Raw genomic sequence first — 20949 nt, 5'->3', positions numbered from 1 at the left:
CTCAGTGCACCCCCCCTGACCCAGTTCTCAGTGCACCTCCCCGACCCGGTTCTCAGTGCACCCCTCTCACCTAGTTCTCAGTGCACCCCCCACCCGGTTCTCAGTGCACCCCCCTTATGCGATTTTCAGTGCACCCCTCTCACCCGGTTCTCAGTGCATCCCCCACCCTCACCCGGTTTGTGGAACCCCCCCCACCCTCCCGGGTCTCCCTTCGTTCTCCACGGTACTCCTCGCTCTCGATACTCCACCTCGCTCATTGACGGCGCGGTTCCCATCGACGCCAATGGTTGGGGGCCGGTTCGGAGTCCGCGGTGGGCAAGATGGGCCTACCGGGCGGGTACTCTGTCATCGGTTCACGGCGGGCGGGTCCGTGGTGGGCAGTTACTCTGTCCGGCCGACGGGTTCCTCCATCGTCTGTCCGCAGCGGGCAATCCTCGGTCCTCTGGTGGGCGGGTCCCCTGTGGTCATTCCGCAGCGGTGAGCCGGACCTGCTTGCCGGGTAACTCTACAATGCTAGAACCTTGAGCAACATAAACACAAAGTGCTGCAGTCACTCAGTGGGCCAGGCAGCATTTGTAGAGAACATGGGCAGGTGACGTCTTGGGTTGGGACCCTTCTTCAAGGGACTACCAATCAGTCTGAAGAAGGGACCTGATGTGAATCGTCTCCTCTGCATGTTCCCCACTGATGCTGTCTGACTCGCTGAGTTATTCCAGCACTTTGTGTTTTTAGCACAAATTCTACATCAAGTACAAGATGTGGGTGAGACCACATTTGGAAAATCGTATTCACGTTTGGTCACCCTTCTAAACGAAGGATGTTGTTAAACTAGAAAGGGTGCAGAGAAGATTTACGCGAATATTGCCAGGACATGAGGCCCTGAGCTCCAGGGAGAGGTTGGGCAGGCTAGGACTATTACTGGAGCACAAGGCTGAGGGCTGATCTTATTCAGGTGTATCGGATCATGTTGTAGGGGGATTGTACGGTTGGTCATAAGGTCAAAGGGCGTGACGCACGGAGTCGCTCAAGCCTTCTGGAGTACAAGGCAGCTTCCGCAATACACTCGTAACACACGCAACACGCTGAGTTACTCCAGCATTTCGTCTACCTTCGAGTTAAACCAGCATCTGCACTTCTTTCTAACATGTTTTGTCCGTTCCACTGCAAAATCTCCTCACGGTGTGTCACTTTTTTTAATTTAAATTTTTTTATTTTATTTAAGTTTTAACAGAACTCATACATTTTACATTTCATAGTAAGCAATAATAACTACATTATAAATTCGATTATACACGTATTGTTCTGTATTATCTCCCCTCCCACACCCCCCCTTCCCCCCACCCCCCAGTTAAAAAGAAGGAAAAAGAAAAAGAAAAAGAAAGAGAGAAAGAAAGAAACCTGGAGTCCAGAAGGAGACACTACCGGGTAATTTCTTATTAAATTCTTCTTAAAGGTATCAAAACAATCCTGAATTTAAATATTTCCAATTCTTAATCCTAGCTTTAAAATGAATGGGTTCCACACCTTCAAGAAGAAGTCATATCCATTTCTCAGATTATACGTTGCTTTTTCTAATGGGATACAACTACGCATTTCTGCATACCATCTTTCAAATCTTATTTCATTTTGATCTTTCCAAGTGAACGGTGTGTCACTCTGAAGAAGTTCTCCTCCTCTCTCGGACGAGAGTTCAGCAACACCCTCTCTCATTGCTCCCACTCTGTGATTCCGTTCTAACATTTTGTCAGGCCAAACCCTTGGCCATCCTTCCCACCTTAACTTCATCCAGCCTGGCTACACTCCCTGCCTCCATTGTCTTCCAATTCCAGCATTTTAAGTGAGCTGATTTAAATCCCTCCACCACTGGTATCTATAACCTTAAAGGCTTTTGAAATGTAACCAGAGCCACTGCAATTGGTCTCCTGTGTACCAAAGCAAGAAAAAGGGACTGTAAAATACAAGTGCACTCTTTTTCATTAAGCCCTAAGGAAAGACACAATGTGCTGGAGTAACTCAGCAGGTCAGGCAGTCACCGGGAGAACATTTGACAGGTGATGTTTTGAGCCGGGAACCTTCTTCAGATCAGCCTGAAGAAGGGTTCCAACCCGATACGTCGCCTATCCACATTCTTCAGGGATACGACCTGACCTGCTGAATTATTCTGGCATATGTGTCTTTCTCTGGTATAAACCGGCATCTGCAGTTCCTTGTTATTACAAGCCCCAAGGAGCAGTGATTTGTGAGTTCTGCAGCTGGTATCTGGCTTATCATCTGTCATCAAAAGAGCATCTTAAACTTAAAGGTAGACACAAAATGCTGGAGTAACTCAGCGGGTCAGGCAGCATCTCAGGAGAGAAGGAATGGGTGACGTTTCGGGTCGAGACCCTTCTTCAGACTTCAATTTGAACCAGCATCTGCAGTTATTTTCCTACACATCTTAAACTTAAATATCATCTTCAACATAGCTGGACTAAGTTTATTGGGATGAAGTTAAGCAGCCTGATGTGATTAAGCACTGTAATTACGTGGTGCCATTCGTAAAGATGTTTGGTTGGGGCTGAGGTGTTGCAAGTTTAGTGCCGATTTTGGCTTCAGAGTTCTGGCAGGAAACGGTGACAATTCAACGTCTGCTGGGACCGGAGACGGTGCCACTGTGCTGGCAGCCATGGTAAGTGCTTGCCTCCAGTACACCGCTTGTCCTCCAGAAGGCGTTGCTTGGCAACAGACCGGGTCAGGGGCCATGCAATTCCTCTATACTGGGTGTATAAGATGATAAGGGGAATAGATGCACAGTCTGTTACCCGACCAGAATAGGGTCATTGCAGTTGCACAGTCATTGATTTTATTAGCCAAGTATGAGAACAAAACAAGTATGTAAATCATACGAGGAATTTGGTTTGTCGTACAGACATACCGAAAAAGCACCAAAACACGCAACCACGTAAAAATTTAACACAAACATCCATCACAGCGGCTCCTCCACATTGCTCACTGTGGTGGAAGGCAATAAAGTCTTATCTTAGTTTAGTTTAGAGATACAGCACGGAAACAGGCCCTTCGGCCCACCGAGTCCGCGCCGACCAGCGATCCCCGCACACTAACACAATCCTACACACACTAGGGACAATTTTTACATTTACCAAGCCAATTAACCTACAAACCTGCACGTCTTTGGAGTGTGGGAGGAAACCGAAGATCTCGGAGAAAACCCACGCGGTCACGGGGAGAAGATGTAGACTCCGTACAGACAGCACCCGTAGTCGGGATGGAACCCGGGTCTCCGGTGCTGCAAATGCTGTAAGGCAGCAACTTTACCGCTGCGCCACCGTGCCGGCCTCTCTTCTTTCCTCCCTTTCCTCCCACAGTCGGGGGAGTCGAACCATCCGCAATCGGGACGATCGAAGCTCCCGCGATTGGGGCGATCTAAGCTCCCATGATCGGGGCGGTCGAAGCCCCCGCGGCTTGGAGCTCCCGAAGCCGGTCCAGGGCCCGCGAGCTCCACGATGTTAAGTCCGCAGGCTCCCGCGGTTGGAGCTCCCAAGGTCGATCCCCTCGCCGCCAGCTCCATGATGTTAGGCTGCAGCGCGGACAGAGATACGACACGGAAAAAGTTGTATCTCCGTCGAGGAAAGAGGTAAAAAAAGTTCCCCCCACCCCCCCCCCCCCCACATAATACAAAACGAAAGATACGTTAAAACAACATTTAACTACAGACTATAAAACAACAAAGAGAGAAGGGACGAGACAGACTGTTGGCGAGGCAGCCATTGAACGGCGCCTCCCGGTGGATATCAAGAACTTGACGACATAGGTTTAGGATGAGTGGGGAAAGATTTAACTGGAACCTGAAGGGCAAATTTTCCACTCAGAGGTTGGTGGGCGTATGGAACGAACTGCCAGAGGAGGTAGTTGAGGCAGGTCCTATAACAACATTTAACAGATATTTGGACACGTACATGGATAGGACAGGTTTAGAGGGATATGGGTCAAACGCAGGCAGGTGGGTCCAGTGTAGATGGGGCATCTTGGTTTGCATGGGCAAATGAGCGGGGGAGGGGGAGAGGAGGCAGGGGAGGAAGAGCGGGAGGAGGGGAGAGGGGGGGAGACGGAGAGGGTGCTGCACCAATGCAGGAGAGGTTTGGGCCCAACGGGTCCACTTGGTCTAGTAGTAAACCTAAAGCCCACAAATTCCCGAAGTCACTGTCACGTTACCAGAGGACTGAGTGAAACCGTCCTTGAATCCAAGGAAATTGCTGGTGTTTTAGAGCAGAGTTTGTAGAAACACAACCAGTGACGCAGATATTCTAGTTCAGTTTGGATTAGAGATCCAGCACAGAAACAGGCCCTTCGGCCCACCAAGTCCGTGTTGACCAGCGATCCCCACGCACTAACACTATCCTACACACACCAGGGACAATTTACCATTTTTACGAAGCCAATTAATAATAATAATAATAATAATAATCCTTTATTCGTCAAACAATGGGGAAATTTGCAGGGTTACAGCAGCAAAGTGGATAGCAAAGATAAATAAGCATTCATTAAAAATAAAATAACGATAATTATCTTTAAAATAACGATAATTATCTTTATAACCTACGAAGCTGTACGTCTTTGGAGTGCTTGAGTTACCTAGAGCACCGGGAGAAATTCCTCGCAGGTCACGGGGAGAACGTTCAAACTCCGTACAGACAGTACCCGTGGGCAGGATCGAACCCGGGTCTTGCAGATCTTGCAGATTCGCAATGAAAGCAAGAAATTCCATTCTTGTAGTGACGGTCAACACCTTGGGACAAACTGGCAATGGGTTCATCTTCGAAGTGTTCTTGCTATTATCTTGTGGCAATGTGGCGTTAGGGGGTTCTGCGGAAGCCTTGTAACTATAGTTACGAGGATCTGAGGGCAGCTAATCTGTAGTCCAAAATATACACAGTTTATCTCATGTTGTATTTGTGCTACAAAACATTACCTACACTTCGCAATCCTATTAACAGCAACTGGTGGTAGCATTTACAGTTGTTGAAATCAATAGCAAAGATTGCAACACAGTGGATCTTGAAGTTATTGCCAGCAGCTGCAAGGAAACAGTGCACTTTAGTTGCACAGTTGATGCTATAATCCTTCCTGCTACCGTGTGCATTAGATAGTTCTGCACGCTCCCGCAATTAAACGCTCAAAAGTGACAAGTAGATCTTTCTGCGAGATAAGAGAGTGGCACGGTGGCACAGCAGTAGAGCTACTGCCTTACAGCGCCAGAGACCCGGGTTCGATCCTGACTACGGGTGCTGTCTGTACAGAGTTTGTACCTTCTCCCTGTGACCACGTGGGTTTTCTCCGGGTGCTTCGGTTGCCTCCCACACTCCAAAGACTCACAGGTTTGTAGGTTAATTGGCTTGGTATGAATGCAAATTGTCCCTAGTGTGCGTAGGATACAGTTGGTGTGCGGGGATCACTGGTCGGCGCGGACTCGGTGGGCTGAAGGGCCTGTTTCTGCTCTGTATCTCTAAACTAAACTAAACTAAAATTAGAGTGGAATTCATAACATCCTTTGCCCGCGCTTCGGTAAATCCTCCACTGATGTCCCGTTGACAGGTGGAATGTTTTCCGAGTGTATCGTGTAGCGATGCGGTGAGAGAGCACGTGAAGCCTTGGCAGCGTGGCTGTGGCGTCAGCACTGGTGGGCGGGCAGGCCAGGGCTGACAGGAGCTCCATGCTGCCTCACTTCAGTGAAGTATCAAGACTCTGCAGATGACCCTTCAAGGTTACAGATCGGTGACGGGGCTGACGGCAAACAAAGCGAGACAGAATCATTCCCATTCCCCCTGGTGCAGCGTTCCAAGTGCAAGTGCACCAACGACAGAGCTTGCTGCCTTAACCTCCCAATATCAATAAAAGTGGCTTGGTCATCTGGGTTCAGAACTGGTATTCTGCAAGGATCCGTGCTGGAACCTCTGATGTTTGTGATAAATATCACCAGGTCTTGTTAGGGTGATGACTCAACAGTGCAACATTGCACATAGATCTACAAATATACACACACGTTACATATATCTATATCTATATATATATGTGTGTGTGTGTGTGTGTGTGTGTGTGTACAATTTCCACGTACCTCGACTCCATCCTATCCCCCCTGGCCCATTCCCTCCCGACCTGTGTCCAAGACACCTCACAGGCCCTTCGTCTCCCCAATGACTTCCGTTTTCCAGGCCCCCACTCCCTCATCTTTACTATGGATGTTCAGTCACTCTACACCTCCATCCCCCACCAGGAAGGCCTTAAAGCCCTCCGTTTTTCCCCTCAACCGCAGAACCAGCCAATTTCCCTCTACTTACACTCTCCTCCGCTTAGCAGAGTTGGTCCTTACCCTTAACAACTCCCACTTCCTCCAAGTCCAAGGCGTAGCTATGGGCACTCGCATGGGCCCCAGCTATGCCTGCCTCTTTGTCGGGCACGTCGAGCAATCCCTGCTACAGGCATACACTGGCCTTGTCCCCAAATTCTACCGCTACATAGACGACTGCATCGGTACTACCTCCTGCACCCATGCAGAACTCACTAACTTCATTAACTTTACTACTAATTTCCATCCTGCACTCAAATTCACTTGGACCATCTCTGACATCTCCCTGCCGTCTCTTGATCTCACCGTCTCCATCACAGGAGACAGACTATTGACCGACATCTATTATAAACCCACTAAACCCAATGGCTGCCTCGCCAACAGTCTGTCTCGTCCTTGCCTTCTGTGTTGTCTTATAGTTTGTGGTGAATGTATGTTTTAGTGTTCTTTAGCTTGTTTTATGTGGGGGGTGGTGGGGAAACTTTTTTAAATCTCTTACCTCGACGGAGTTGCGATTTTCCTTTCCGTATCGTATCTCCGTCCACACAGCGGCCTAACATCAAGGAGTTGACAGCCTCTTGCTGGAGATCGACTTCGAGAGCTGCAACCGCGGCAGCCTGCAGACTTAACATCGTGGAGCTGGCGACCCCTGTCGGGGATCGACCTTGGAAAGCTCCAACCGCGGGAGCCTGTGGACTTAACATCGTGGAGCTGGCGGTCCCTGTCAGGGATCGACCTTGGAGAGCTCCAACCGCGGGAGCCTGTGGACTTAACATCGTGGAGCTGGCGGTCCCTGTCAGGGATCGACTTCGAGAGCTCCAACCGCGGCAGCCTGCGGATTTTCACATTGGGGAGCTCGCGGACTCTGGTTAGAGACCAACGTCAGAAGCTCCAAGCCCCAGGAGCTTCAACAGCCCCGATGGCGGGGGCATAGACCGCCCCGATGCATGAGATTTGATCGCCCAGACGCGGGAGCTTTGATCGCCCAGACACGGGAGCTTCGACCGCCGGCTGCGGGAGCTTTGATCACCCTGACTGTGGATGGTTCGACTGCCCCGACCGCGGGAGAATAAAGGGGAAGAGGATTCGACTTTATTGCCTTCCATCACAGAGGAATGTGGGGAGCCGTTGTGATGGATGGTTATGTTAACTATTATGTAGTTGTGTGCTTTGTTGCTGTTTTAGTATGGCTGTATGATACTTCGAGTTTCACTGTACCTTAATTGGTACACGTGACAATAAACAGACCTTTGAACCTTTGACTCCCACAGCTATCTAGACAACACTTCTTCCCACCCTGTCTCCTGTAAAGACTCTATCCCCTACTCCCAATTCCTCCGTCTATGCCGCATCTGCGCCCAGGATGAAGTGTTTCACACAGGGGCATCGGAGATGTCCTCATTATTTAGGGAACGGGGGTTCCCCTCTTCCATTATAGATGAGGCCCTCACTAGGGTCTTCTCAATATCCCACAGCTCCGCTCTTGCACCCCCTCCCCCTAATCGTAACAAGGACAGAGAATCCCCCTTGTCCTCACCTTCCACCCCATCAGCCGTTGCATACAGCATATATTTCTCTGACATTAACGCCACCTCCAACGGGACCCCACTACTGGCCACATCTTCCCATCTCCACCCCTTTCTGCTTTCCACAGAGACCGTTCCCCCTGCAACCCCCTGGTCCACTCGTCCCTTCCCACCCAAACCACCCCCTCCCCAGGTACTTTCCCCTGCAACCACAGGAGATGCAACATCTGTTCCTTTACCTCCCACCTCGACTCCGTCCAAGGACCCCGACAGTCTTTTCAGGTGAGGCAGAGGTTCACCTGCACCTCCTCCAACCTTATCTACTGTATCCGCTGTTCCAGGTGTGGACTCCTGTACATCGGAAAGACCAAGTGCAGGCTCGGCGATCGGTTCGCTGGACACCTCCACTCAGACCGCCTGAACCTAACTGATCTCCCAGTGGCTCAGCACTTTAACTCCCCCTCCCATTCCCAATCTGACCGTTATGTCCTGGGCCTCCTCCATTGTCAGAGTGAGGCCCAGCACAAATTGGAGGAACAGCACCTCAAATTTCGCTTGGGCAGCTTACACCCCAGCGGTATGAACATTGACTTCTCTAACTTCAAATAGCCCTTGCTTTCCCTCTCTCTCCATCCCCTCCCCTTCCCAGTTCTTCCACCAGTCTTACTGTCTCCGACTACATTCTATCTCTGTCCCACTCACTCCCCTGATATCACTTCTCTCCAGAGATGCTGCCTATCCCGCTGAGTTACTCCAGCATTTTGTGTCTATCTTCGATTTAAATCAGCATCTGCAGTTCTTTCCTACACATTGTGTGATGTATAGGAAGAAACTGCTGATTCTGGATTACACCAAAGATAGACACAAAGTGCTGTACTAACTCAGCGGGTCAGGCAGCATCCCTGGAGAAAAGAAATAGGTGACGTTTCGGGTCTTCAGTCTGAAGGAGGTTGTCGACCCGAAACGTCACCTATTCCTTTTCTCCAGGGATGCTGCCTGACCCACTGAGTTACTCCGGCCTTTTGTGCTTGGTATGAAATGGAGTTAGGTTTGAGTGAAGCAGAATACGTGATATACCAGCAGATTTACAGTTCAACTGTCTATATTGTGACAAAAGGCAATGATGGTGCCCAACCCAGGCGACCATGTGCGTGCTAGCCACAGAAGCAGATCCACAATCACATATTACAATTGCTCCAAACTTTTACATTTTTATCTGTAAACTGTGAATGGTTCTCTTGTAATCATGTGTTGTCTTTCCGCTGACTGGTTAGCACGCAACAAAATCTTTTCACTGTAGAAATGACAATAAACGAAACTAAACCTCAGCGTTTTGGTGGTAAGAATAAGAAGGCAGATTATTATCTGAATGGTGTCAAGTTAGGAAAAGGGGAAGTACAACGAGATCTGGGTGTCCTAGTGCATCAGTCACTGAAAGGAAGCATGCAGGTACAGCAGGCAGTGAAGAAAGCCAATGGAATGTTGGCCTTCATAACAAGGGGAGTTGAGTATAGGAGCAAAGAGGGTCTTCTGCAGTTGTACAGGGCCCTAGTGAGACCGCATCTGGAGTACTGTGTGCAGTTTTGGTCTCCAAATTTGAGGAAGGATATTCTTGCTATTGAGGGCGTGCAGCGTAGGTTTACTAGGTTTATTCCCGGAATGGCGGGACTGTCATATGTTGAAAGACTGGAGTGACTAGGCGTGTATACACTGGAATTTAGAAGGATGAGAGGGGATCTTATCGAAACACATAAGATTATTAAGGGGTTGGACACGTTAGAGGCAGGAAACATGTTCCCAATGTTGGGGGAGTCCAGAACCAGGGGCCACAGTTTAAGAATAAGGGGTAGGCCATTTAGAACGGAGATGAGGAAAAACTTTTTCAGTCAGAGAGTTGTGAATCTGTGGAATTCTCTGCCTCAGAAGGCAGTGGAGGCCAATTCTCTGAATGCATTCAAGAGAGAACTAGATAGAGCTCTTAAAGATAGCAGAGTCAGGGGGTATGGGGAGAAGGCAGGAACGGGGTACTGATTGAGAATGATCAGCCATGATCACATTGAATGGTGGTGCTGGCTCGAGGTGTCGAATGGCCTACTCCTGCACCTATTGTCTATTGTCTATTTTGTGTCTATCTTCGATGCCTCCATGTTATGTTGGAACAGGAAGATGAACTTGGTGTTCTCTCCTCTCACAGAGGGGAGTGAGTCTCTGGAATACATTGCTGGTGTGTGTGTGTGTGCTTGTGTGCGTGTGTGTGCTTGCTTCACAGCAGGCCTTCCGAGGTGCGAGAGGGAGGTGGGCAGGTTATACTGTGGACGAGGGTTCACTGTATCTGTGGCACGGGGCAGCCATGTTGGTTCCCCAGGGTGTGTGTGTCTGTCCGGCCTCTCCTCACTGACCAGCTCATAGAGCCATACAGCATGGAAACAGTCCCTTCGGCCCAACTTTCTCACATCGACCAACATGACGCACCTGCCTGCGTTTGGCCCATATCCCTCTAAACCTGACCTATCCATGTACTTGTCCAAATGCTTTTTTTAAACGTTGTAATAGCACCTGCCTCAACTACCTCCTCTGGCAGCTCATTCCATACACCTGCCACCCTTTGTGTAAAAACGTTACCCCTCGGTTTCCTATTAAATCTTTCCCCCCTCGACTTAAACCTCTGTTCTCTAGTTCTCGATTTCCCTACTCTGGGCATTTATCTGATCTATTCCTCTCATGAGTTTCCTCCGCAGATGCTGAAACAGCGAACTGCAGATGCTGGTTTCCAACAAAAAAGACACAAAGTGCTGGAGTTACTCAGTGGGTCAGTGTTACAAGGGAACAGGTTCAAGGATCTGACTAGGAGAACAGAAAAAGGCTCACTCTTCTGTTTAGTTGCAAATCAGATTTATTGGCAAGAGAGGAAAAAACCTATACTTGCCTCGGTATATGGAGGGTTCAGTTTTACAGCAGCACATCTCTCTCTCTCTCTCTCTCCCTCCCCTTCCCCCCTTGCGGAAGGCACGCAGCATCATCAAGGACCACAGCCACCCAGCATGCAGGCTGTTCTCCTTGTTACCGTCAGGCAGACGATACAGGAGTATGGCTGCGCGTACCACCAGATTTAAGAACAGTTTCTACCATCAGGCCATCAGGCTTCTGAACTCATAAACACATTTCACATCATATATGTTGATTATTTTTAATATTGCCTTTTTACCTTACTAATGTCATTTTAATCTTATTTATCCTTGGAATATTACTGCTGAGGTGACCCGTTGTCTCGTCAAATACATTTCATTGTATCATTGACCCTGTGCCAACCTACATATGACAAATAAAATTATTATTATTATATATTATTAGATGGGGGGAAAAACATATCCCCAACTCTGGAAAATACAGTTGTCCAAAAGGAATTCAATGAGGAAGACAGAGTGAAAGAAGAACTTTAGTAAATTTTATTTGAATCATGTGATCAGTGTTGACTCTGGGTGCCCCCTCTGGCCAAAGGCAGTAAGTGCGACCTATATTTTTGGCCTAAAAATGTAGTTAACAAAGATATTTTATTATAATCCCGTGTGCCACACGTTTCCACATGAGTGGGGATTTTACCAGGATTTTGTTTCTAATTTCACCTAGGGGTGAGTGCAATTCCAATGTTTAAAATACATTTGGACAGGCAGATGGTTAGGAAAGGTTTAGAGGGAGATGGGCCAAACATAGGAAAATGGGACCATCTGCCTAACAAAAACCCTCCTAGCCTGTGATCGCCTATTACTTGCCTGGCTTTGCCCTGCCCCTCCTCTCTTCGAGTGTTCTTCCCCACCCCTCCACAATTAGTTTGAGGAAGGGTCCTGACCCAAAATATCACCGATCCATGTTCTCCAGGGATGCTGTCCGACTTAAGCTTAGGGTTGCCAACTATCTCACTCCCAAATAAGGACAAGGTGACGTCACCGCCCCGCGCCCCACGTGACCTCACCCAGCCAGCGGCCACGTGTTCCCGCTCCACCAAAGGCGGCTGCCCGGGCCGGGAGGCGGGTTGCTATGCAACCTCCGTTAGGCGGCGCCCGGGCCTCCGGGCCTACACTGTCCGGACCTACACTGTCTGGACCTACAGCATCCAGGCCTACAGCGCCCCTAATACGGGACAAGGGCGGTCCCGTACAAGACAAACCAATATAGCCCAAAATATGAGATGTCCCGGCTAATACAGGACAGTTGGCAACCCTACTTAAGATAGACACAAAAAGCTGGAATAACTCAGGCAGCATCTCTGGAGAGAAGGAATGGGTGATGTTTTAGGTTGAGACCCTTCTTCAGACTCAATGGGTGACGTTTCGGGTCAAGACCCTTCTTCAGATTTGCTGAGCTATTCCAAAACTCTTGTGTAATTTTCATTTTTTGTGAAACAGAATCTGCAATTCCTTGTTCTACAGGAATATGCAACAATCTTGCACGTTGACAGACAGACATCTTGGTCGGCAAGGAAGAAATGGGCCAATTTCTGTGCATTATCTATATGCTAAAATGCTCATTTGTTATCTTGTTTGTGACTGAACTTCAGCAAAATCGGTACACGATAGCGTGATAATTTTAGGCCCACCTTACTCACCATTGTCACTTTAGTGATAATGCAAGTAGTTTTATTGAAATCGGTCTTATATTTTTTAAGTTATTCACATTTTAAAGTTTAAAAGGAGGGGGGAGGGGAGGGGGGAGTGGGGTAGAAGGGAGATGGAAGGGGGGGGGGGGTTGAGGAGAGAGGGGAGTGGGGGAGGACAGGGTGCTGCACCAATGCAGGAGAGGTTTGGGCCCAACAGGTCCATTTGGTCCAGTGACTTTATAAGAGTGTCTCCTGAAACTCCATTGTCATTTCCATTAACAACTATCAGGAGCTCATGGATTGTCATTAAAACAAGGCCTTAACTTTGTGGTAGGATCTCAAAATCCATCATTCCTGGAACTCCAGATGGCACCCAAGCCAGGCGACTCTTTGTATGCTGGTCACAGAAGTGGATCTGTAATCACGCATTACAATCGCACCACCTTTTCAATCTCTACCCCAACAGCAGATCCACATTATTCCCTTTATGATGTATCTGTACATTGTGAATGGCTCAATTGTAATCATGTGTTTTCTTTGTGCTGACTGGTTTACGCACAACAAAAGCTTTTCACTGTACCTCGATACACATAACAATAAACTAAATTAACTAAACTAACTCCAAGGTTGGATCCTTCCTATTGGGTTGAAAAGCCACACTGGTACTGCGTCCCGTCTCCACGACCAACTCTTCACAAAGTCATAGGATCATACGGCATGGAAACCGGCCATTTGGCCCACCACCCCACTGGCCAGTGGATACCCATCCACATTAATCACATCCTCCAGCACTTGGCCCATTCCAGCATCTTACATCGCAGCATCTGCCTTCAATCTCCTCCCATATATCCCTTTGTTATCTCCTCGTCCACAGCCAACAATGGACCATTGTGGGCTCCTCCTTTCCTTGGCCATCGGTGCCGGCTCTGATTTGTTCTGAACTTTTTTATACCTCTAGTTTCCCAACCCTCTGACTCTCAATCTGAAGAAGGGTCTCAACCTGAAACGTCACCTATTCCTTTTCTCCAGAGATGCTGCCTGACAGGCTAAGTTACTCCAGCATTTTGTGTGTCTATCTTCCCTCTCGTGTTGTCCAGGTTGGTGGCTCCATGCTCTCCCACGTAGCTGGGAAATAAGTTCACGGGCCACTGTCCCCAAGACCCGGTGTCCTTCAGGAATATATCCCTGCTCCTTCCCCGCTTTTTTTCTTGTTTACTTGCCATCTCTCAACAACATCAGCCAAAAACACACCAGCGGTCTCTCACATATGCACTGAAACCACTCGGCTCCATCCCGGGCAAGAGTGCGCCCAGGAATGTCAAGGTGACCATTTCTGGAGGGACCATGCAGCTCCTCAGGTATGTGGTGAACAAACACACTCATACCTACGACCTCACGTCTTTCTTGAACAGATTGTTAAGGGGTCCCATACCCCTCCATCCCTGAAGCCACCCCCACCTCCCCTAATCTTTCCACGTGCTCCAGGTTCTATGATGCCCGATCCTACAGCAATGAAGGATGAGCAGAAATTTATGTCAATTAATTAGTTGGGTGACCATTGTGACCATCCTGGCCACACTCTCATTTCACCCCTGCCATCGGGAAGAAGGTACAGGAACCTAAGAACTGTGACGTCCAGATTCAGGAACAGCTTCTTCCCTAAAGCCATCAGGCTATTTAACACTACAACCTCAAATAAGCTCTAAACTACAATAGACAATTATTATTATTGCACTACTATTGTTTGTTTTTTGCGTGTACGTATGTGGATATATGTATATGTATATGTGTGTATGTGTATATGTATATATGTATATACAATATATACATGTGCACTTGTAGGAAAATAACTGCAGATGCTGGTACAAATCGAAGGTATCACAAAATGCTGGAGTAACTCAGCAGGTCAGGCAGCATCTTGCAGAGAAGGAATGGGTGACGTCACCCATTCCATTCGACCCGAAACGCCACCCATTCCTTCTCTCAAAGATACTGCCTGACCTGCTGAGTTACTCCAGCATTTTGTGATACCTTCTATGTGTACTTGTATGTGTATATATATACACACTGAACTTTTTTTTCTCTCTCGTTCATCATATTGTTTACAGTGCACTATGCTTACATATTCTGTTGTGCTGCAGCAAGTAAGAATTTCATTGTTCTATCTGGGACATCTATATACTAAAACACATTTGTTTGTTTGTTTGTTCCTGAACTACAGCCACAACGGAATAAGATAGCGTGACAATTTTAGGCCCTCCTTACTCACCGTCGTCCCTAATGGAAGAGGTATCATTGAAATCGGTGTTATATTTTTAAAGTTATTCACATTTTAAAGTTAAATCTATCTCCTAGAGAGGGAGGGGGGTGGAGAGAGGGGGGGGGGAGGATAAGGGGGGTTGAGGGGGATGGAGTGGGGAGGGGGAAGGGAAGAGGGGAGGGGAAGGGGGGAGGGAGGAAGGAGGGAGGGAGGGGGGAGGAGAGTGTGCTGCACCAGTGCAGGAGTGTTTTGGGCCCAACACGTTCACGGTCTAGTATGATAATAAAACACTCTTGACTCTTGTTTCTGGCTCCAGACCTATCCTGGGATCAGCGAGGCAGTACTTGACCGTTTGCGTTGTTAATGTCCCATTGATACTGAGACGAGTAGACCTTTCTTCAAGAAGCTGCTGCAGTCTACCTCTATAACGCAGCTTTTGGTCACTGCTCTAGCATCTTCTAATGGCTCATTGTCATGAGCCTTGGAACATTAAAACCATTTAAAGTATTGTATAAATATAATAGGGCGGCAGAGGGGCACGGCAGTAGAGCTGCTGCCTTACAGCTTCCAGAGATCCGGGTTTGAGCCTGACTACGGGTGCTGTCTGTACGGAGTTTGTACGTTCTCCCCGTGACCACATGGGTTTTCTCTGGGTGCTCGGGTTTAGAAATGTAGAAAATAGGTGCAGGTGGAGGCCATTCGACCCTTCGAGCTGGCACCGCCATTCATTGTGATCATGGCTGATCATCCACAATCAGTAACCCATGCTTGCCTTCTCCCCATATCCCTTGATTCCGCTAGCCCCTAGAGCTCTATCTAACTCTCTCTTAAATCCATCCAGTGGCCTCCACTGCCCTCCACAAATTCACAACTCTCTGGGTGAAAAAGTTCCTTCTCACCTCAGTTTACTCCCACACTCCAAAGATGTACAAGCCTGCAGGTTAATTGGCTTCTGTAAATTGTCCTGAGTGTGTAGGATAGTGAGTGTACGGGGTGATCGCTGGTCGGCGCGGACTTGGTGGGCTGAAAGGCCTATTTCCACGCTGTATTTCTAAAGCCTAAATGAAATAGCTGCTCTTGATGCAGTCTGTATCTTTTCTTCCACTTAATTTATTGTTTACCAGCTATTTTATCCGCAACCATCTTCTGGAATGGCTGTAAAATGAACGTGAAGCTGAAACAATCCTTCAACTGCTTGATTATAAAAAAAGTGCTGGAGTAACTCATCGGGTCAGGCAGCATCACTGCCTATCAGTAATGGTGTCAGGGGTTATGGGGAGAAGGCAGGAGAATTGGGTTGAGAAGGAAAGACGATCAGCCATGATTGAATGGCGGAGTAGACTTGATGAGCTGAATGGCCTAATTCTGCTCCTATCACTAATGAAAGTTTTTTAAAGATTGCTCCCAGAAATGTCACCTGACTACATCGAGTTTAGTTTAGTTCAATTTTAGAGATACAGCACGGAAACAAGCCCTTTTGCCCACGGAGTCCGCGTGACCAGCGATCCCCACACACTAACACTATTCTACACACACTAAGGGATTATTTACAATTATACTAAGCCAATGAACTAACAAACCTGTACGTCTTTGGAGTGTGGGAGGAAATCGGAGATCCCAGAAAAAAACCACGCAGGTCACGGGGAGAATGTACAAACTCCGTACAGACAGCACCCGTAGTCAGAATTGAACCCGGGCCTCTGGAGCTGTAAGGCAGCAACTCTACTGCTGCGCCACCGTGCCGCACAGCACTTTGTGTCTTTTTTGGTTAACCAGCATCTGCAGCTCCTTGCATCTACATCAAACTGTTCTGATTATCCATCGGTTCCCTACATTTCCTCAGCACACGGTCTTGGCACATCCATTCCAGATCAGTAGGTTGTTATCCACAGATCAGTGCCGTCCACGAGAGATCGCTGATCAGCAACCGATGAGGCAACACCTTTAATCAACACGCACGGACTTTCAGACAAAGGCAATGTGTGCACTTACACAATACGGGTAAATCTACTCTGTATGCCTGCGTTTACTCAGCAAACATATCCCATCTTTTGAAACCAAGGAAGTAGAGCAGTCAGGATAATCAAAAGACACTCCCTGCTTTACGAGCTGGAGTTTTACCATCAAACATAAAAAACGATTAAAGTTCACAGTCCACGTCAGTGATTACGAGTGCTGAGATCACAGGCTGTTTGCTAATGTCTACAACCATTTTTTAATTTATTATTTGGAATAATTTACCACATTCGAATTTCAAAACACCCACGTTATGATTAATATGTTGTTCAACATCATCCTTGGATGACTCAGTGGGGTGCTACTAATTTGTTTGAACCAAGTGTTGAACCTATGGCCTTAATATTCATACTGGCTGGCGATCGTTAACCTTTGGTCTGCTTATACCACGACAGACACACCCGGATGTGTGAGTGGGTTTGTGACTCTTGAGTGTCCCCTGGCGTGAGTCAACTCTGTGGGCAATAATTCTGATGTAATATCACATACCTAAAGCTTTGAATAGTTTCTCCTTCCTCAGATGCTGCCCGACTTGCTGAGAATCTTGGAGACACATGAAGCTGCAGGTTCTGCAATCTTGGGCAAAATGCAAAGTGCTGGAGGAAGTCAGCGGGTTAGACAGCACCTGTGGGGGGAATGGACAGATGACGTTTTGGGACTCTCCAGCGCTTTACGTTTTGCTGAGAATGTTAGCATGTTCAGAACTTATCATGTATGGAAAGGTGTTTGTATTTGGTATCTTCTGCTTTTCAAAACTTGAAGAGTAATAAAACTAAATGAACTTGTTTTAATATCTTTTTAAAAAAAATTGCAAGGCTTTTATGTGGCTCTGTGTTTTGGGGTCATGGATTAACTGGTTAACAGTTAACTCCTGTAGATAGCTTGTTTGGAATCTCATTTTCATTCACCATGTACTGATGGAGCGCTCTTCTGCAAATATGAACAACAGACAAAATGCCAAATTTCACCAGTTTAGTGAGAAACTTCTGTCAGGAATGGCCGAGATATTTTGTTTTATTCAGGCCTAAACAATTTAGTTAATTCTTTAGACCTTAGAGATTCATTGGGAAAAAGGGCTCACCGAGTCCACACTGTCCAGCGATCACCCCTTACACTAGCACTATCCTACACACTTGGGACAATTTACAGAAGCCAATTAACCTACAAACCTGTATGTCTTTGGAATGTGGGAGAAAACCGCAGCATCCGGAGAAAACCCACGTGGTCACAGGGGCAATGTACAATCTCTGTAAAGACAGCACCTGTAGTCAGGATCGAACCCGGGCCTCTGGCGCTGTAAGGTAGCAACTCTACCGCTGCGCCACCGCGCCATCCCAAATTTATTTTCAGAATGAGTAGGAAATTATACAATGATAGTTGATAATTGGAAATATTGTTTTAAACCACTTTCCTGCCCAATGGCTCTCGGAAGCTGAGAGGGGGGGCATGTCTAGGTAACCCTTTTCAAGGCGAAGGGAGTTTAGCCAGCGTGTGACCAGACGTGCCCCGCTCAGGGACAAGCTCAGACACTAGCTGACCCTGTGGCACTACAGGAGCCATAGTTGCATTTGCCTAATGGTTGTCTTGCTACTGCATGAGAAGGTGATGGGTTGAAGTTCCACTGCAGTGAATGGATTAGAGAATTCATACCAATAGTCATAGAAATATAAAAACCTAGAAAATAGGTGCAGGAGGAGGCCATTCGGCCCTTCGAGCCAGCACCGCCATTCATTGTGATCATGGCTGATCATCCACAATCAGTAACCCATGCCTGCTTTCTCCCCATATCCCTTGATTCCACTAAACCCTAGAGCTCCATCTAACTTTCTCTTAAATCTATCCAGTGATTTGGCCTCCACTGCCCTCTGTGGCAGAGAATTCCACAAAATCACAACTCTCTGGGTGAAAAAGTTCCTTCTCACCTCAGTTTTAAATGGCCTCCCCTTTAGTCTAAGACTGTGGTCCCTGGTTCTGGACTCCCCCAGTATTGGGAACATTTTTGCTGCATCTAGCTTGTCCAGTCCTTTTTATAATTTTATGTCTCTATAAGATCCCCTCTCATCCTTCTAAACTTCAGTGAATACAAGCCTTGTCTTTTCAATCTTTCCTCATATGACAGTCCCGCCATCCTAGGGATCAATCTCGTGAACCTACGTTGCACTGCCTCAATTACAAGGATGTCCTTCCTCAAATTAGGAGACCAAAACTGTACACAATACTCCAGATGTGGTCTTACCAGGGCCCTATACAACTGCAGGGAGCATTGTATTATTGGACAGAAGTAAATAGGAGTAAGAGTAGGCTACCAAGTCACTCAGGCCTGTCCTGAGTTTCAATATGACCATGACTGATCTGCCCCAGACCTCAGTTCCTCCTCTGTCTCAGCTGTACACAGCCATCAGTTCCCTGATAATAGTTATACTGTACGGTAACAAGCCCTTCCTCAACCCAACTGGTCCATACCGACCAAGATACCCCATCTATGCTAGTCCCATTTAGTTTAGAAATACGCACGGAAACAGGCCCTTTGGCCCACTAGGTCCGCACCGACCATCGATCACATATTCATATTAGTTCTATGTGTAGGAAGGTTTCAACTGTGGATAGACACAAAAAGCCGGAGTAACTCAGTGGGCCAGGCAGCATCTCTGGAGAGAGGAATAGGAGATGTTTTGGGGCGGACCCCAATCTGAAGAAGGGTCTCTCTCGACTCGCCTCAACTCTTCATACTAGTTCTGTGTTATCCGTCTTTCTCATCCACTCCCTAGGCACCCTCCCGCCGAGCCAAATGTACAGAGGGCCAACTAACCCACAAACCTGTACGTCTTTGAAGCCGGAGCACCCGGAGAAAACCCACGCGGTCACTGGGAGAACGTGCAGACTCCACACACAGCAGCCGAGATCCCGGTGGGAATATTGTCCTGGAGGGAGGACCGGCTGGGAGCTCGGCGAGGGAGGGAGGGAGGACCGGCCCGGAGGACTGACCTGATGGGTGGACCACCTGGGAGGACTGACCTGATGGGTGGACCACCTGGGAGGACTGACCTGATGGGAGGACCGGCCCGGAGGACTGACCTGATGGGTGGACCACCTGGGAGGACTGACCTGATGGGAGGACCGGCCCGGAGGACTGACCTGATGGGTGGACCACCTGGGAGGACTGACCTGATGGGAAGACTGACCTGGGAGGATTGACCTAATGGGAAGCCTGGCTCGGTGGGAGGACCACCTGGGAGGACCACCCGCGTGGCGGCGCCGTGGGTCGGGGGTCGGGGGTCGGAGCCCGGGCCTGACAGGCGATGCCTGGTTAACGTCAGGTGCCGTCCGCCGGCACCAGGCTCCTCCCTCCGGGCGTCCCCGCGACGCACGGAGCCAGGCAGCGCCGCCCTCCCTCCCTCCCTCCCGCCCGCCTTCGCCGCCGCCCTCCCGCCCGTCCCTCCCGTCCTCGCCCCCCTCGCCGCCGCCGAGCCAGCGCCGCGTCTGCCGCCCGTCAGCGCCCAGGCCGCTGCCATGTTCCGCCGGCTCCTGCAGAGGGTAGGTGGGGTGGGGAGGGAGGGAGGGAGGGAGCGAGCGGAGGGGAGGGCACGGAGGGAGGGAGCGGCCGTCAGCCGAGCCCCGAGCCCAGGCCTGGTGCGGGAGGCTGGAACGCGGCCCGGATCCCGCCGCCCTTGCCTTGCTTGGGTGGGCGGCGACCGGCCCGGAGCGCGTCCCCCGCCCACCCGCCCGGTACAAACAGGCTCAGCCCGGACTCTGGTCCCCGCCCGGCTCTCCTCCTCCCCCCAATCCTCTCGCCCCACCTTCTCCGCCAACACACACCCCAACCCTACCAGCCCCCACCCCAAACCCCCTTCGCCCTCCCCACTGTTTCCCTTACTCCCACCCCAAATCCTACCCTACTCGAGCACCCCAACACCGTCCCCAAATCCCCCATCCTCCCCCAACCCAACCCCCCTCCCCCTGAACCTCCCTCCTCCCATTACCCCCACCCCATCCCCCCACCTCACCTCAAACTCCCTTCTCCCCTCACCCGCACCTCTCCTTAACCCCCCACATCTCTCCCCCCATTCCACTGTAACCCTCCACCCTCCCTCCAGCCCCCCACACCAACAATCCCCAACCCTTTCCCCACAATCCTCCCACCCGCACCTCTCCTTAACCCCCCACATCTCTCCCCCCATTCCACTGTAACCCTCCACCCTCCCTCCAGCCC

General features: G+C 49.1%; 1 protein-coding gene and 1 long non-coding RNA gene across 4 annotated transcripts in view; one reads left to right on the top strand and one right to left on the bottom strand.

Annotated features, from left to right (window-relative positions):
* Positions 1 to 365: 365 nt before the first annotated feature.
* Positions 366 to 20071, bottom strand: LOC144605005 (uncharacterized). Its single transcript, XR_013548801.1, has 3 exons — positions 19557 to 20071; positions 17229 to 17364; positions 366 to 520 (listed from the first exon to the last, which is right to left on the bottom strand). It is a non-coding gene; the product is annotated as an uncharacterized LOC144605005 (long non-coding RNA).
* Positions 19996 to 20949, top strand: part of eea1 (early endosome antigen 1) — a 111435-nt gene continuing 110481 nt past the window's right edge. For all 3 annotated transcript variants that reach the window (XM_078420029.1, XM_078420027.1, XM_078420025.1), the window contains exon 1: positions 19996 to 20273. In XM_078420029.1, the coding sequence (XP_078276155.1) occupies positions 20250 to 20273 (24 nt within the window). In that variant the 5' untranslated portion in view covers positions 19996 to 20249. The remainder of the gene's footprint in view (positions 20274 to 20949) is intronic.

Source organism: Rhinoraja longicauda, chromosome 23 (assembly GCF_053455715.1).
Source record: "Rhinoraja longicauda isolate Sanriku21f chromosome 23, sRhiLon1.1, whole genome shotgun sequence".
NCBI lineage: Eukaryota > Metazoa > Chordata > Chondrichthyes > Rajiformes > Arhynchobatidae > Rhinoraja > Rhinoraja longicauda.
The sequence above is the reverse complement of the archived record's forward strand: the minus strand, read 5'-3'. Positions and strand labels throughout refer to the sequence as shown.